Below are 17,546 nucleotides of genomic sequence, written 5' to 3' on the forward strand. Positions count from 1 at the left end.
CATAACACATCACGGAATTTTTCCCTCTATCTGTATTTATTATAGTATCAAATCCAAAAAGGGAGCAACTATATTCTATTTTTTCACCATATTATATTCCCTGTGCCTAGCACAGTACTTAGCACATGGTGAGTGTTTAATAAAAGTTAGGAGAGCAAATAGAGTTAATGCATTAATGTAAGATAAACATGAAAGAGTACAGCAGGAAGCATGTAACAATCTAGTGGACATTTCTTTAGTGAATTGGTGTGTGACATGCAGCAACATTCTCATACGGGTATATTATTATTTATATTTCACTGGTGAAAAAATGGTTGTTCAGAGAGTTAGACTATCTAGCCAAGTGTGGTAGGGAGAATAATAGTCCCTAAAGATATCCAGATCTTTATCCCTGGAATTTGCAACTATTACCTTATATGGCAAAAGGGATTTTGCAGATGTGATAATGTTAAAGACCTTGAGATGGGGAGATCATCCTAGATTACCAGGGGTTGGGAGGTGGCAATGTAATCACAGATGTTCTTCTAAGAGGGAAATAGAAGCAAAGTTTACTACAGGACAAGCTGATACAATGGTCTCAACAGAGCGAGAGATTTAAAGATGCTATCACTGATTTTGAAGATGAGGAAGGTGCCATGAGCCAAGGGATGCCACGAATGCAGCTCCAGAGCCTGTGGAAGACAAGTAAATGGGTTCTCCCCTGGATCCTCTGGGAAGGCGGCCCTATTTTAACCTTGACTTTGACCCGGTGAGACCGGTGTCTGACTACTGACATCTAGAACTGTAAGAGAATAAATGTGTGTTGTTTTAAGGTGCCAAATTGTAGTCAACTGTTAGAGTAGACGTAGAAAACTAACACAGCAAGATTACAAATGCAAGTCAGCATAGGAGAGTCAGCAGATGCATTGTCCTGACTCCAGAGCTCTGCCATTATTATCGGTTTTGGATGAGTTACTTAATCTCTTAGTCTCAGGGCAAAAAGCTATGTGGGACACCATTCTTGCAGAAGAGTCAGGCAGCAGCCTTGTTTACTCTCTGTGAGATGGTGGAGGAGTCATGCTTACACTCATCTGAGCACTGCTAGTATAGACAAGATGCTTGTGGAGAGAGGCATCCAGAGACTCAACTGGCTGTGCCTTGCTCACCCCCCAAATGCTCCTACAGCAGCCCTGGCAGGGAGAGTGGAGCCTGCAGCTGGGGAGAATGAGGGGCTGGGTGAGGAGCAGGGAGAGGAGCTCCATCTTCCAAGAGAAGGGGTACTTCATCTGCACCCACATGCCTCATCTGGTTTACTCCTCAGCATTGGAGCTGTTATTATTTCCTTTTGTAGACGAGGAAAGTGAGAATTAGAGAGATTAAATAATTTATCCAAGGTTATAATGGTAAGTGGCTGAGCTGGGACTCGAACTCAGGTCTCTCTGGTCTAATTCCTAGATCTGTGTGCATAATATCAGTGTCAGTGATTCTCAACATGGGACTAGCAGCATCAGCACCAACTGGGAATTCACTAGAAACATAAATTCTCAGGTTCCACCTTGTACCTACTGAATCAGTAAGTCCGAGTTGGGGGAGGCAGACAGGAAGCTGTGTTTGCACAGGCTGTCCAGATGATTCCACTGCCCACTCAAGTTTGAGAACAACTGCTTCCGCGAGTCTTCTTGGACTCCTTTGGAAGGACACTCACCATCTCAGCCAGGCTCAGGCTGCTGAGATCTTGCACCAGCAGAAGCAAGTGGCCAATGTGCACAGTGCAGGGATATTCCCAGATTTGCCAACCAAAAGGGTGAGTGATATGTACAGACTTTTGATAGGGTTTAGGAAAGAGGTAGAGGAGGGACCCAGAACAGAGTTAGAGATCCTGCTGACTGCCTGGAGAGTGAGTTTGATATGGAACAGTTCGTAAGATATGGGTAAACATCATCTTTTTTTTTGAGACAGAGTCTCGCTTTGTTGCCCAGGCTAGAGTGAGTGCCGAGGCGTCAGCCTAGCTCACAGCAACCTCAAACTCCTGGGCTCAAGCAATCCTTCTGCCTCAGCCTCCTGAGTAGCTGGGACTACAGGCATGTGCCACCATGCCCGGCTAATTTTTTCTATATATATTAGTTGGCCAAATAATTTCTTTCTATTTATAGTAGAGACTGGGTCTCACTCTTGCTCAGGCTGGTTTTGAACTCCTGACCTCGAGCAATCCACCCTCCTCGGCCTCCCAGAGTGCTAGGATAAGCTTCATCTTTATTCTATTTTAGAGTTGTCTGGTAATTAGACTGAGACAACATCAAGAGACTGATGTCTTTGTTGACAACCATTAGATTAAGCTATAGGTTGACTGCACCTGCCTGTATCTGGAGTTCTCAGTCCTGGGTATGGTCCCCATGTTCTTGGAGCTTACCAGATGGGGAGACCAAACTTTAATGATCAGAAGCCCATTGACCACATATCACAGGATGGGGCAGGGCCAGAGTTAGGTGCTGGAGGAGGTTTTCCATATTCTGCTGGCTTCCATATTCTGCTGGCCTCATGAAGGATTTGCAAGCTAGAACATTCCTGGATGATATATCTATTAATCAGTTTCTTCTCTGGCACAGGCATCAGAGGTCAAATCGCCCTAGTCCAGCCCCAAGGGGCCCTCTATGGTCTGCGACTGTCTCGCCACCTCCTCACACCGTCTTCCGTGGGAACAGCATAGGCGGTTCTTCATTCCCCAGCTCTGGGTCATTGTGTTTTACTCCCACAGAGCTGGAAGGCGGAGGTGGTGGATTGATTAAGGGAAAAGGACAGTATGGGCCAACCTAGTAGTGGAATAATTGCAAACTAAGACTTATATATTTTGGTAGAGAAAAATCTGAAGATAAATCTTTCTAGGTAGCAGTCCTGAAGAAATAATAGGTATTGAGTGGTGAGAGCATGGAAAGATAAATTTTCATCTTTTGGTTTTTATATAACCCCTTAGACTTGTAGTGGATTTTGAGATGACACCTTTACTGAACCAACTGCTGGTTTCTTTTCCTGTGCTCGGCTCCTTCCAACATAGTTTGCAACATGCCCACAAAGGTTGCATCGACTCAACAGTTATCCAGCCAGTGAGTTGATATTTTTGATCTGACGTAGTTTAATCCTCACCGTCCCTGTCCCCAGGCTGGAGTCAAACCAACAGAAGCATCAACATCTTACTTGTCCTACCTCTGCAAATGAAACAGTATTTTCATTCATTCATTCAAAAATTGTTTACCGAGCCAATATTTATGCCAGGAACTGCTAAATATGGGGGATACAAAGATGAGAAAAAGCAAATGCAATTCCTGCCCTTACAGTCTGGAGTGGGAGAAGGCCTCAAGTAATCACAAAAACTAATGTGAACTTGTGGCTCTGCAGTGTGAACGAGGAATTCACCAGGTGCCATGTCTGCAGAGGGTCCAGTGGGTGGCTTGGCTGATGTGAAGGACTCAAGGAAAGGAAGGAGAGAGAGATAGAGAAAGAGAGAGAGAGAGAGAGAGAGAGACAGAGAGAGAGAGAGAGAGAGACAGAGAGAGAGAGAGAGACAGAGAGAATTGAAGTTGAGATGAGGGGGTGTCAGACTTAGCAGAAGTCTTGTTAATGGGTCCTGTATTTACCCCAAAATCCACAGGTTTCAGCAGGAGACTGTTGTGATTAGATTTGCATTTTGAAAACCAGGGAAGAACAGAAAATGGTTCTGAGACTGAATTTGGAGATGGGATTGTCTTGACCTGGTGATGGATCGGACTTGAGAGGAAGGGAGAAGATGGGCCAGGTGACTTCTGGTTTCTGTCTTATCTGTGGCTCTTCTCCTAACATAGAGGGGGGAGGAGAATGGTTCACAGATTGCTCCTGGCCAGTGACGATGGTAGCTGACCCAGTGTGGGAGTGGTGGGGATAGAGGGAAGAGAACAGATTAAAAAATATATATAGGAGGTAAATTAACTAGATGGGGCAATAGATTGGATCTGAGTAGAGAGGAAGGAAAAAGAATGAATCCAAAATTACAGGTTTAGGTAATAGTAATAACGAACACATAATGTGCCTAATGCACGCAGGCACTGTTTTAAGTGTTGTATATGCACTAAGTCCTTTAATCCTCACAATGTGCCTGGGAGAGAGGTAGGTTATCATCATCCAAATGGGGCACAGAAAGGTTTAGTGTATTTTCTAGGGTCACACAGCCAGTAAGTGACGGAGACAGGATTTGACCCCAGGGAGCCCCCTTCCAGATTTTGTGATGGTAACTATGACATTAAAAACCTTCTCTTGGAAAAGATCATCTTGGGATCTGGCAAAAGGACACATTCTGATTGAGTAGGTCTGTTCTCATTGTATTAGTTTTCTATTGCTGCCGTCACAAGTTACCATAAACTTTGTGACTTAAAAAAACACCCATCTAGTAACTCGCGGTCTCTGTAGGTCAGACGTTCGGGCACAGTGGGGCTCAACTAGTTCTCTGCTCTGGGTTTTACGAGGTTGATGTGGAGGTGTTGGCAGGCCGTGTTCTTTCCAGAGGCTCTGGGCATGAGTCTGCTCCACATTCCTCCGCTGTGGGTCAAATCCTTCTCAGGCCTCGAATCTCTCTGACCCCTCTCTGCCGCATGCCCCTCCTGCCTCCCTCTTCCATCACATCTCTCTGTCTAACTCTACCTTGGGCTCACCTGCGAAATTCAAGCTGATCTCCCTCTTTTAAGGTCAGTTGATAAAAACCTTTAATTTCTTCTGCAAAGTCCCTTCACAGCGGTGAGTGCCCAGGGACTGGGAATCCTGGCGGGGTGGGAGGCATGTTTAGAATTCTGCTGCCCCGCTAACCGGTGCCTAGCTACTGCTGCTGCTGCTGCCGCTGCCACCGGTCCACACTCTGAGTGGCGAAGTCCTAAAGCATCAACTTTATTGAGTTTGTGCCAATGGATTTGCATGTGTTTTAGGATCGGCGACAGAAACTCCATGAAGTCTCCTGCCATTTTCCCTTTACATTGCCTAGAAGTGGGCTGGAAGGGCTCTCAGGAATGACACTGAAGAAGGGAAACTGAGGCATAGACACATAGAGGGCCATACTGAAGTCACACAGAACCAAAACTAGAACTTAGTTGTCCCAGTGTCTGAATCAGGGCTATTTCTTTTCTGTCATTTACTCAGTTATTCACTTAACTATTCACTCATTGATTTTTTTTAATCTTTGGATCACAGAGTTCTCAACACCTACTCTAGGAGACATTTCACTAGGTTCGTGAGATACAAGGTATTTACAGACTTTGGCCCCATGCAACGAACTTTGTGGTGAGAATTACAAACAAATACTCTTACAAGTAACTAGATACTTGTCATATAATTGATAGAAAAGCGAAGTAGAGGCTTCCATGAAAGCTTGTAATGAGATCTAACCTTACCTGTAAGGATCAAGAAATGAAGAAATGGCATTGAAATTGAGGCCCAGATGCTAAATGTTAGCCTGGGATAGATAATTAGGGCAGGAGAGTGTTAAGCGGGAGGGGAATGGCATGTGGGAACCTTCTGGGGTGCAGGGCAGAATAGAAGAATCAGGGAAAGTCAGTAAGATAGAAAATACTTGGGGAAGCAAAGAGCACCATGAGATGAGTTTAGAAAGGTAGGGTGGCTCAGGTTGACCATGGCCTTCAAGGTCATGGAAAGGAATTTCAACTTTATTTAGGGAAATGGGAAGCCACAGGAGGGTGGAGTCTCATGCTGAGCTTTGGATTTTTTTTTAAAAAGCATGTGGCTGGTGTGGCCAGTGAGTGGGGGAAGAAGGAGAAGATGCAGGGCTGTGGACACAGCAATGCCCTGGGGCATTCAGTGAGGCTAATTAGGAGATATTGCAACAGCTCAGGTGAGAAGCAGCTTGATCTAGGGTTCTGTGGACTACAATAGGGGCAGCGGCAGGGAATTCTGAGACAGAATTTGGAGGTGGGATTGTCTTGACCTGGAGATGGATAGGACTTGAGAGGAAGGGAGAAGATGGGTCAAGTGACTTTTGGTTTCTGCCTTAACTGTGGCTCTTCAAATAACATAAATCAATTAAACATCACATCCCTATATATAATAAAAAACCCTTACATTTCCTTGATAGTTTAGCTTTTATTATATTGTAACCCTTATGATTCAGGTGGCAAGAAATTCTGTTTAATAACCATCTGGAAGGAATTGATGTTTTAGCAGATTTGTCAAAGGAGCTTACAGAATGTGGTAACTTCCAGCATTCTAATGTTTCTTCTAATGTTCCCAATATCTCCATTTTTGTCTTCATCATTTCAACTAGGGGTAAAGGATGCAAATAATGGCCTCTCAACAAAGCAAAATCATTAAGCAAAGAGGCATCATGTCCTCATTCCTTCTGAGCAGCCATTCCCTTATTTGCTATGGGTCTATCCTGATTTTACCCATGTGGCCACTGGTCCCCGCTAATTTTAATGATATTGACTCCTACCTTGTTCTTGAACTCCTAGCCTCAAGTCTCTTTTTTTATTTAAAAAATTTTTTTTTTCAGAGATGGGGTCTTGATCTCTCAAGTGCCCAGGGTGAAGTGCAGTGGCACAATCACAGCTCACTGTAGCCTCGAACTCCTGGGCTCAAACAATCTTCCTGGCTCGGCCTCCTGAGTAGCTAGGACTATAGACATACACTGCCACACCCAGCCAATTTTTTTTAAATTAAAAACATTTTTTTTTTTTTTTTTTGTAGAGCTGGATTCTCACTCTGTTGCTCAGGCTGGTCTTGAATTCCTGGCCTCAAGCGATCCTCCCGCCTCAGCCTCTCAAAAGTGCTAGGATTACAGGCGTGAGGCACCACACGTGGCTGACTCCTGCCTGTTCACACAAAGAACTGTGTGGCCACAGTGTGTATTCCTGGGTGGCTATTGCTCTGTTAACAACAGAAAACATACACCCGGGGCCTGACAATGGCATGCAAACCTGATGCATACGCCACCGTCATGGCCTGAAGCTTGTTTTGACGGGCATTCTCCTTGGCTCTTGCATTTCTCCTTCTGAACGCTCTGATATCAGATCAAATCAATCCCAGACTTTCTACCCACCACTGGAGAGATAAAAAGGGGATAAAGCCAGGCTGTTGGAAGTATTGAATGAAACACCCCGCGGAAAGCCTCCAGCTCAGCACACAGGAAGTGCTCCACATATGGGAGCTATTATGACTGTTTTCACTGTCAGGGATGCTAGCACATCACTTTCTTTCCTTTCACTCTTCTCTGGTGATGACAGTTTGGAGGGCGAGGGAGCCCTTCTCTTAGGAGGAAAAGGAAGTACTGAGCATGCCTGTGGCCCTAAGTCCAGGCTTAAAAAACTGGGCCCCGCCAAATGTGCTGCTCTGACCACGGTCATCACAGGGAACAGAAGCTGCGGGCGGTCCCCCTCATGTGAGCTCCTCTGACAGCCCAGCACCCTGTCCTTTCATGTAGCCGGCCCAGCGCAGCCATCAGTCCCCAGGGATGGAAGCAAATGTGGCCTCCTCAGCATTCTGTCTGAATGAATGCGTCCCCAGTGTGTTGGCAGGACCCCAAGGGTTGACTCAATGGAGTCCGTGGGCAAGTCAGTTAGCCTCTCTGAAAGACGTTGATGACTCTGATGACAAGAAGCTGGAGGAAGGACAACAATCCAGCGAAGGTCCTTTGCAAGTTGGCCCCATGGGTCTCCCCAGCCCCTCAGCACAGCTGCCCACTCCCTGCGGGGGCTCCTGCCACCTCTGTCCACGAGCCCTTCACACGGCTTTGTGCCTTTCTACAGGTGCTCTCTCTTTCTCTCAAGATTCCTTCTTAGCTATCCTAACCTCTGATTTACCAGTCCTTGCTCATCCTTTAAGACTCAGGCCAAACGCCACTTTCCTCTCATGTCTTTTTATTCATGCATTCCACAAATATTTACTAAGCAAGGCACTGTGCTGGATGCATAAGGCACAGCTGGGGACAAGACAGGCACAGCCCCAGCCCTCATGGAGCTGACTGACAATAAATAAGTAACTGGACCACAGAATGTCACACGGTGGCAAGTGCTATGGAAAGACCAAAAAATGTGGGCAGGCTGGGCCCGGTGGCTCGCACTTGTAATCCTAGCACTCTGGGAGGCCAAAGTGGGAGGGTTGCTTGAGACCAGCCTGAGCAAGAATGAGACTCCATCTCTACAAAAAATAGAAAAAAATTAGCTGGGCACAGTGGTGTGCACCTGTAGTCCCAGCTACTCAGGAGCTGATGCAGGAGGATCGCTTGAGCCCAGGAGTTTGAGGTTGCTGTGAGCTAGGCTGATGCCACAGCACTCTAGCCTGATCAACAGAGCGAGACTTTACCTCAAAAATAAAAACAAAATAAAAATTGAAAAAAAAACAGTGGGCAGGTGTGGGGTGAGCAGTGATCTGCTCTAAAAGGAAAAGTTATTTTTGGACTAAGTAAGGCCTGTGGGATGAGAAGAAGCCAGCCATATGAAGGGCAGGGCTCTTGAGCACAAACAAGCTGCTTTTCTTTGAAAGACAAAAAGAAAGTTGGTATGACTATAAGATGGGAGCCATGGGGGAAGGTGGCATGAGATAAGTTCAGAAAGATCTCAGGTAAGGATTCAGTTTTTTTTTTTTTTTTTTAATATAGATGAGGTCTCCCTATGTTGCTCAGGCTAGTCTTGAACTCCTGACCTTGATCAGTCCTCCCTCCTCAGCCTCCCAAAGTGCTGGGATTACAGATGTGAGCTACCACCAGGAGTTCAGACTTTATTCTGTGTAAATAGAAAGACAAAATCTAATTTCATAGTTGTAATGGTACTATGCTGTGTAGAGAATGAATTGGGGGTGGTAGGAGAAAAAAAGAGACAAGAGGAGAGGAGAGGAGAATGCAGGGTGCTAGCTCTGGTTATATGATGCAGAGGCTGATATGATAGTCCAGGACGGTGATGATGTTGGTTTGGCCCAGGGTTACAGCTATGAAATGGGCAGAAGTAGACCATGTAGAGATAGATTTTGGAAATACAGTTAACGGGACTTTGCTGATAGATTGGATTTGGGGGAGGAAACAAAAAAAAAAAAAAAAAAAAAGAGGAACCCTGAGCAGCTGAGTGGATGGACTGCAATGCCATTTACTGTGATGGGAGAGATGTGGTGGCAAAGATGGCCAGGGCTTGGGCTGTCTGACGTCTATTTTGGACGTGTTAATTTTGAGAAGCCTAGTAGATGTTTCAAGGGAAATGTCATGTAGTTAATTGAATGCGCGGGTATCAATCTTGAGGGAAGAGATCAAGAATATATACATCTTGATTGTCATCAGCATAGAGATGGCATTTAAAGCCACAGGACTGAATACGACCTCCTGGAGAGAGAGTGGAAGGCAGAGAGCAGAGGACAGCAGCCAGGAAGACATCCAAACATTGTCGCCCCAGGCAGGACTCCCAGCCCCCACCCCAGTGACCTCCCTGACCACTTCCCCCTTGGAGTGAATAGTGAATTTCTCCCATCTTTGCAGGGCTGTATTGAGATCTCCACAGATCCTAGATTCTCCAACCTCTGCATCATACCAAACATATGAAAATCACCTTCATCCTACACTAAATTTAATTACAGTCATGTGTTGCATAATGACATTTTGGTCAGTGATGGAGTGCACATACAATGGTGGGTCCATAAGATTATAATACTGTATCTTTACTGAACTTTTTCTATGTTTACATACACATTTACCATCGTGTTATGATGGCCTGCAGCATTAAGTACAGTAACATGCTGTACAGGTTTGTGGCTTAGGAGCAGTAGGCTATACCATGTAGGTGCAGGTATGCAGTAGGCTGTACCATCCAGGTTTGTGCAAGTACACCCTATGATGTTCTCACAACCGTAGAATCGCCTCACAATGCATTTCTGACATATCCCTGCTGATAAGTCATATACATGACTACATACAGTTGAGTTGCAATTGACTAGCTTGACATGTTGTATTTTGTAGATAATTAAGATATAATTCGATTTTGACCTTTGCAGTTTTATTTTTACATTTTAGAGCCAACGCTACTTTTAATGTTTTATGCTATTTTGGATGCCTTTGGAAAGCTTAGTGCAAGGACCTTAGCACTTAATTGGTAAAGTGAGCTTGCTCCTCTGGACTCCCCCAAAATCCCCCTTTTAAGGCACTTAAATAGCTTCCTATTACAACCATGTGTTTTTATGCCTGTTTCCCATATTAGACTGTACACCTAAAGAGGGTAAGAAAAACCTCAGAACTTGGTACATGGCAGGGACTCAGTAATGTTTACTTATGGACGTAATTAATTTGAGCTCATAAGAAAAAGCCAAGCCCAGGGATCCAGTGTGCTTTCTGTCTTCACTTGGGAAAAGGCTCTTACCCCCTGCCTTGCAACATGTGTGATGGGGACTGGTTTTTCTCTGGCACCCTTAAAAAGGAAGCAGTGTTGTGCACAAGGGGTGTGGGCTTGTCTCAGCCACACCCCTGTGAATCTTGCATCAGAAAATTAATCTCTATAGGCCTGATTTTTGTGTGGGCCAAATTAAATAAAGCCATGTTAATAAAGCCCTGTGAACCTTAAAACACTGTGTCCTTAAAATAATGTATTCATTGCTAAAGTGAAAAAAGAAAAAAAAAGCTAAAGCTCTTACTACTCAGACTTTAGGGAATGTTTCTGGACTTTTCTAGGAAGTGGGATGCAAAATATCTTTTGTTGCCTGACAGTTGGCCCTGAAAAAGCCACAATTACATCCAGACAACAGCTGATTAGAGAGGAGACCTGGTAAGAAAATCCTTCGGTAATAACCCGGTCAAACCATGCTTCCAAGTCCCTTGGAGGCAGAGCGTGAGAACGAACTGCTGGCTGCGCCAGGTCATATTCTGGCCCGCTGAGACTTAGTGATGCTATATAATTGCATCCTTCTTGCTCAAGAACTGAATCCGGGTCTGGTCTTCACCTCCTGGGATGAAGAGGAGACATGATTATATGAATTACAGCCCCATTTCTAGGTGCCAAGCAGCTCCAATGAGCCACAGTGAAACTAAGTCCACTTTGGCTCTGCCCTGCTGAATATGTCAAAGGCTCTAAAGTATTCTGCCGAGAACTTCGGCTTTTATGGGTTTGCAACCAAGATATTAATAACATTTGGAAATGGATGCTGACCAGAGAAGAGAAGCAGGTCTATGCTTTCTGTCATCTACACATATTGGGTTTAGGGCCCAGGGCCCAGCTCGGGCCGGGTGAGGTCGAGCTGCAGCTGCCCTTTTTACTCCCCCTCTGCCATTTTGTGCTAGAGGAGGAGGATCGAGTTGGCTGGGGCATAGTTTAAAATTGCCTCCAAGATGCTATTTCTATTCACCATGCTGCTGTCTGCCATTGCTCTTTCTGTGTGAGGCTGAATGATAACATGGAAGTTGTTAAGAATGAATGTCTATTTAGCTGCACGACATTCTTTGTATGTGAAGGGGGCAAGATGCTATCTATTTCCATACTCAAGATGTGCCGGAAGTGTTGATCCCTTGGGCTGAGAAACTTCAGTTTAGTAGTTACTACCGCAATCACCCCTCTTCTCTACCAAGTACTCAGTAAGTCCCTCAAAGTGAAGAGTAGATTGTTGAATAGGAAATCAGGAAATCTGACAGAAGAGGTCAATAGTGTGAGGAGAAGCCTCTGATCCTGGGGTTGAAAGTGAGTAATAAAATTGTGATTGATCTGTAGATAGATACAGATGATTAGCAAGGTCTTCCATGCATGTGGGCACATGTCCTTCTTATGCAAAGTGTAAAAATGTGGATTTTTCTTGACTAATCCATCAAATGCTGAATCACTGCCCTATGTAGCAACGGACTAATTCGATTAAAACCATTAAAACATCTTGCTTCCCTGAACATCACATATGCAGCCAGTTCACTGGTAACATTCCTCCTGCTCCTTTCCCGTCTGCCTAGGTGAGTCTCAGACATGCTTCAAGGATCAATTCCAGTTTTACCTGCTCTAGGAAACTTGCCCCTGTCAGTCCAATTAAAAGGACACTCTGCCTGTTCTGAAATTAACAACTCATGTGTCCCCCTCACTTCAGATTTAGAATTCGCTACTTACTATTTTTACTGTTCAATTTATTATTATGAGTCTGGGTAGATAATGCCAGTCAATTTGTTTCAAGTCTATGTGGTTCAGTTTTCTTACCTGTAAATAGGATATAATATATTTACCTCTGCTCTAGAGTTTTTCTGAGAATTAACAGAGGATATGTTTACATCCGTATGTATATATACACACATTCTACATTCTCATATCGTGTAGCATACAGTAAGTGGTGAATAAAATTAATTTCCCTCCTCTCCACAATGGGACTTCATGACAGTAGAGGCTTCGTCTTTAATACCTTTTTGTATCCCCAGGTCTTTAAACCTAGTTAGAGCTCAGTTTGTTTGCTGCTTTTTCTGCTTTCTGATTTCTTTTCTCACAAGGCAAGGAAAAGACTAAGGACTGCATCTCAAGCAGGGTTCAAGAAGATCTGTACTTCACCACTGTTTCTGGCTAACTGTTCTGTTCCAGCCCATGGTATGCACTGGAGGTTTATTTGAAACAAAGTTATCTTCTAGGTGCCCAGAGATGTAGGCCCCGTCGACTCAACACAAGACGTCAGCACACTGAACACAGCCATCATCTCCTTTAACAGCTTTTGCATTGCTCACTTCCTTGCCCTCAGCCCCTGGCCTCCACCCTTACAAACACACACACTGGTGTGTGTGCAGAACTCCAGAAGAAGTGGGCCCAGAGCACCCTGTACTTGGGCCCAGCATCTATACCATATGGCAGAAATTACACTAAGCTTTTATAGAGTTTTTTTGTCTCCCGTCTAACACAGATTTACCATACATTCATACCCAAATATAACCTGTTCCTTTATTACACTGCTGTTTCTTTCTCCCTCCATTTCAATTCCCACCTCTGTTCACCTTCTCTTTTCCAACTTTATTGAAATGCTTCATTCATCTCTACCGTTTCCTTCATATTCGGCCTCTACCGCGGAAACAGAGAAGTTTCTCATGACCTCACCCTTTCGGAGATGTTTGTACATGGGTATGAACAGATCAAATAAACAGGAACTTAGGTTAATTTAATAGAAAAAATAAAATATGGAATAACATTGATTTTGGCCAGTATCAATTACAACCGTTCTACTATATTTTACAAAAAAACAACTGAACATTTTACACATGTACAGTATTTTTCAGTAAAAGTGGATTTCGATTTAACAATGGGTCACTAATTAAAAATAAAAAGACAAAAGAAAACAGAAGATAGGACTTTTGTCTCTAGAAGGTTAGAGCATTTGTTAAGTCTCCAAATTTTGTACTATCTATTACATATATCTCATTATGAATATATATATTTATACATAATATATAACATTAACTTAAACTTTGAAAGCATTATGTTCTAGTTAATAATGTTATGGAGATAAATGAGGCAGTAACACACTAGTAGTTAAACCAGTATTTCCACGATGTGCACCTGCATGGCCAGTGGGAAATGGAATGCAAACTGGTAGACCCCAATGGATTTGGCTGCCAGGTTAATGGTTATTTATCTAAGAATACAGGTATTATTTTTATATCTTTCCTATCATAGTAACCTTGTGCCTCAAATATTATGGACCAGTTCAATTAAATGAATTATTTTTTTTTGCAGGCAAATCTGGTTTTACCATCTGCTTGACCTGGCTTTAGGCTTGTGCTTACATCTGTCCATTTCAAGACTGTGCCTTTAAATGTAAAACTACATGCCAAACCCAGGATTAACTTTCATTTTTTTTGTGTCAGAAGGGCCTGCAGTGTTATAAAGAGGAAAATTGCTCAGCAAAATCAGTTGGTTCCCTAGTTACTTATGAATCGTTATGTGACTCAGTATTACTACAATGCTATTAAGAAACTATTTACTTACTCTCCACCTTGGGTCTTGGGTTGTAAGTTAACACTGATGTCTAGAGATATTTTCAAGGCAGGCTTTTTACTACCTTGCTGCTTGGATGGGGATCTTGGCACCCACTTGCTGTCTTTTTCCTGGGATAGCCTGTATTGACACCATTCCTCCTCATAGCTATGAAGCCAGTGGCACCTTGGAAGTGAGGCTCTCAGAAGTGTAAAGCCTACAAGATGCTGGTCACTCCCTAAGTAAATGAGGTCACCAATGGAGCTTTGATATGAAAAACGAAGAAATCTGCCATCAGTCTACCCTCCCCTCAAGAGAGAAACTGTGAAAAGATCGATAAGGTTACATTGTTTCTGACTACTGATCCAAAACAGTTTTCTCATAATTCAACCTGCTAGTTTTCATGAAATGTTTAGGGAGTCATAGAAAACCAGTGAAAATATTCCTAAAACAAACAAACAAAAACAGATGGTTTCAATGACATTCAGTGGACAGGTGTGTAACGGCATGGCACAGTTACAGAGGGACAGAAGAGTCGGAAAATAAGAGAATCAGGAGGGTACAATCATGCCACCCATATTCAATTTCCAGTTTTATTTTCTTAAAATGACAAGATGAAAAAACTTCTAATAAGCACCATTGAAAAACGTTGCCTGGCCAACATGGGCACGAGCTTAAATATTATTTAAATAAATTCCATTTCTTAAAAAATACAGGACTGCTTAGAAACTTTTGACTCCAGGAAGAAATTTCCTGTATCATACCCCAAAATGTATTCCCACCATGATAAATGGAATTTCTGATGGCCTTTAAAAAAATGCTATGGGGATAATGGCTAGATAGCACCAAGAGATTGTGCAGGGTCTACAGAGTTAACATTCTGGATTTCAGGGAAGCTGGATCAGTCTCAGCTCTTTCATGTATCTCTTCATTCTGCCCATCTGTCCATCACTAATTTGACTATACAGAGCAATCCCATTTGATGAACTTTGTGTAAAATAACCCAACCTACAATGGAAAAGCCAGTAGCAGCAAGTCTATCTGATGATGAAACCAGTGGAGCAGACTTATCAAGTGAGTAAAACGTAAAAACCAGTACATAATGCATGAAGTCAATTATGTGTGGAAAGCATCAATGTCCAACTGTGACATACTAACACAAATGACACTGAACACGACTGTGTAGGATGTTCCTAATGCCCTCAGGTCCAGTTTTCTGCCATTTCCCCCCATGGTGGACTCAAGCATGAAAAATGACTTATGCAAGAGCTTTCTGTTTCATTTTGATCTATGTATGCTCTTGCGATGTTTTGGAAAGGTATTTTTAGGCGTCTCAAAGGGGAAACAGGCAAGTAAATGCAAAAGGGAAAAAAAAAATGGACCTTCAAAACCAGGGCAGGAAATCAAATCATTACTTTAAAGTCAAATTTTGGCATCAAATGCTTTGGTCATACAATACTGTCTCTGTGGTTCTGGCTGTTTAGCACTAAACACCCAGTTATAAAAGGTAGGCTTGTTGTAGGTTTATTTTTCTTTTTTTTTTTTTTTTCCATTTAAGTTCTGACAAAACAGTTCACCATCTCCCTGCACAAACTTGAGAGAGAGAGAGAAAAAGAAAGCAAGAAAGAGAGAGGTGGCTTGCTTTTTTTTTTTTTTTTTGGCTTGTTTTTTTTTTTTTTTTCTTTTTAATAATATGGAATAATCTATAAGTCTACAGGAACAAAGAAATCTAAGATGGCTGCTCAGCCTTGGAATGTACATGTTTTGCAGCAAAGTTGTTGAAGAACCTTCCGTTGGCACAGATTGTTCTTTTTCACAAGCATACAGAAGCCTCCTTCAGCCCAGGACTCTTCCGTTGCTTTTCCGGGAAGTCAGCAATAGAGAGGGGGAGTTGAGGACGAGAGCGGCATGATGAGCACACACGGAAGAAGGTTGTGATTGGCCAGAGAGGCAGATTGGGGGATTGGAAGAGATCATTCAGGAGCAGTCAACAAGGAGGAAATTTGGTTCACCCACAGTGATTTCAGTCAACAGCATTGTTTTTCAAGGAGAGATATTGCAGTCCAACGGTAAATGTGATTGGTATCCATTGGTGAAAGGAAAAAAAAAAAAGATTAGAAAAAGAATAAATTAGAAATCAATAACAAAAGCAAGGAATTTTTCTTCTTAGAATGACCTAGAGCAGAGAGTATACAATCATTTGTACTATATTTCATTGAATCTAAGACACAGGACTTAAGATGCACCATCATTTGAAGTAACAGAAAGAAAAAAAATGGTTCTTATTAAACTGTGGCACAATATTCTCTTATCAATTAGAATTTTAATTTTATACTTATTAAAAGTATTTGTTATTCTTATATAACATTCTGTTGTGCTTCCGTGCTTAGGCAAGAACCCTTCCTTTGGATATTGAACAGGAGTTTAATTTTCTGAAGCACTTTGGAACCGCAATTATTAATAAATTTAACACAAGGAGTAGTGACTAAGCACCTAACTCAGTGGAACAGACATCTCTGTGCCCAAGTCTCTTATCTGGGCAGTGATACTTGTCATATTAACCTTCTGATCCAAAGAAGCTGTAAACTACCACAAATTAGAAGATGCATCTGATTTAATGCTTTAAAATGTAAAAAAAAAAAAAACCTGTATGCCTTAGAATCACGGAAATATGGCAGTTGGAAAAGAATACATAGCACACCTCAAAATGCAGTTGCAATGTGATCTGAAAAGCCAGGTGAGCCATCAAAGATTTCATTTTTTTGACCTATTTTGCCCATGATCTTGACATTCCACTTTTAGCAAAGTGCCATTTAACCTATCCCATGCTCACCATGGTTTAGGGAAAGCAGTTAAAGCATCACAAATTTTGAAGTGCCTGGCACCAACTGCTATTGGTGAAAACTTCAAGTTATATAGTGGATTTCCTGCATTGATCACTTAAAAATATCTTCCTCAGTTTTCTGGTACTAACAAAAAGTTCTGGTCATATGCAGATAGAGGGGCATCAAGCTTCTGAACTAAAAGGTAAGGAGGCACTTGCTGGTAACTAAAGTGTGATGATACTTACATGGTCCCTGGGTAACTCCACCCTGGGCCTCTCGCCCCGGTGTGGTGCAGTTAGAATCAGCCCTGGCAAGAAGCCCTTGGAACACAGCCTGAGTGGGTCAGGTGCACCTTGCCAGGCCAATCACACATCAGAAAAGCCATGAAGATGCAGTCACCTGTGGTGCTCCAAGGAAATGAGATCGCACACGATGTTCTATCAGTGCCATCATGTGCCCAGTTCTTTTTGATGCCTTTTTGAGATTCTTAATAGGGAACTGTAGAATAATCATTCGAGGTCAATAGTATTATCATTTTTATTTTTTTACAGATAAGAGAAATGAGTCCCAGGTAAGTTTATAACCTGCCTGAGGCCTGAAGCCCAGATATGAACTACAGCATTCTGACTCCCAAGTCCACATTCTCCCAGTCATAGTACTGCTCTGTCTCTGGTGACATTTTCACAAGGGAAAATATTCAAGAGGAGGGAAAGAATAAACCTAGGGCAATTAGCATGTTCCAAATGCATACTTTTTTCCCTTTTTCTATTTTTATAATGATCCAAAGAGGTTGTGAGCAACAAGAGTTCCAAACAATTTC

At 42.8% G+C, this 17,546-nt stretch overlaps 1 protein-coding gene across 2 annotated transcripts in view; it reads right to left on the minus strand.

The window, feature by feature from the left end:
- The window catches only part of PCSK5 (proprotein convertase subtilisin/kexin type 5), a 427,474-nt gene that overhangs the window by 132,095 nt on the left and 277,833 nt on the right, over positions 1-17,546 (minus strand). The window contains exon 21 of one of the 2 annotated variants that reach the window (XM_012759782.2): positions 13,067-15,759. The exons of the other annotated variant lie outside the window; for it this stretch is intronic. Coding sequence (XP_012615236.2) covers positions 15,644-15,759 — 116 coding nt within the window. The 3' untranslated portion in view covers positions 13,067-15,643. Of the gene's footprint in view, positions 1-13,066; positions 15,760-17,546 lie in introns of those variants that run through there. 2 annotated transcript variants of the gene reach the window in all.

Source organism: Microcebus murinus, chromosome 12, assembly GCF_040939455.1.
Source record: "Microcebus murinus isolate Inina chromosome 12, M.murinus_Inina_mat1.0, whole genome shotgun sequence".
Classification (NCBI taxonomy): domain Eukaryota; kingdom Metazoa; phylum Chordata; class Mammalia; order Primates; family Cheirogaleidae; genus Microcebus; species Microcebus murinus.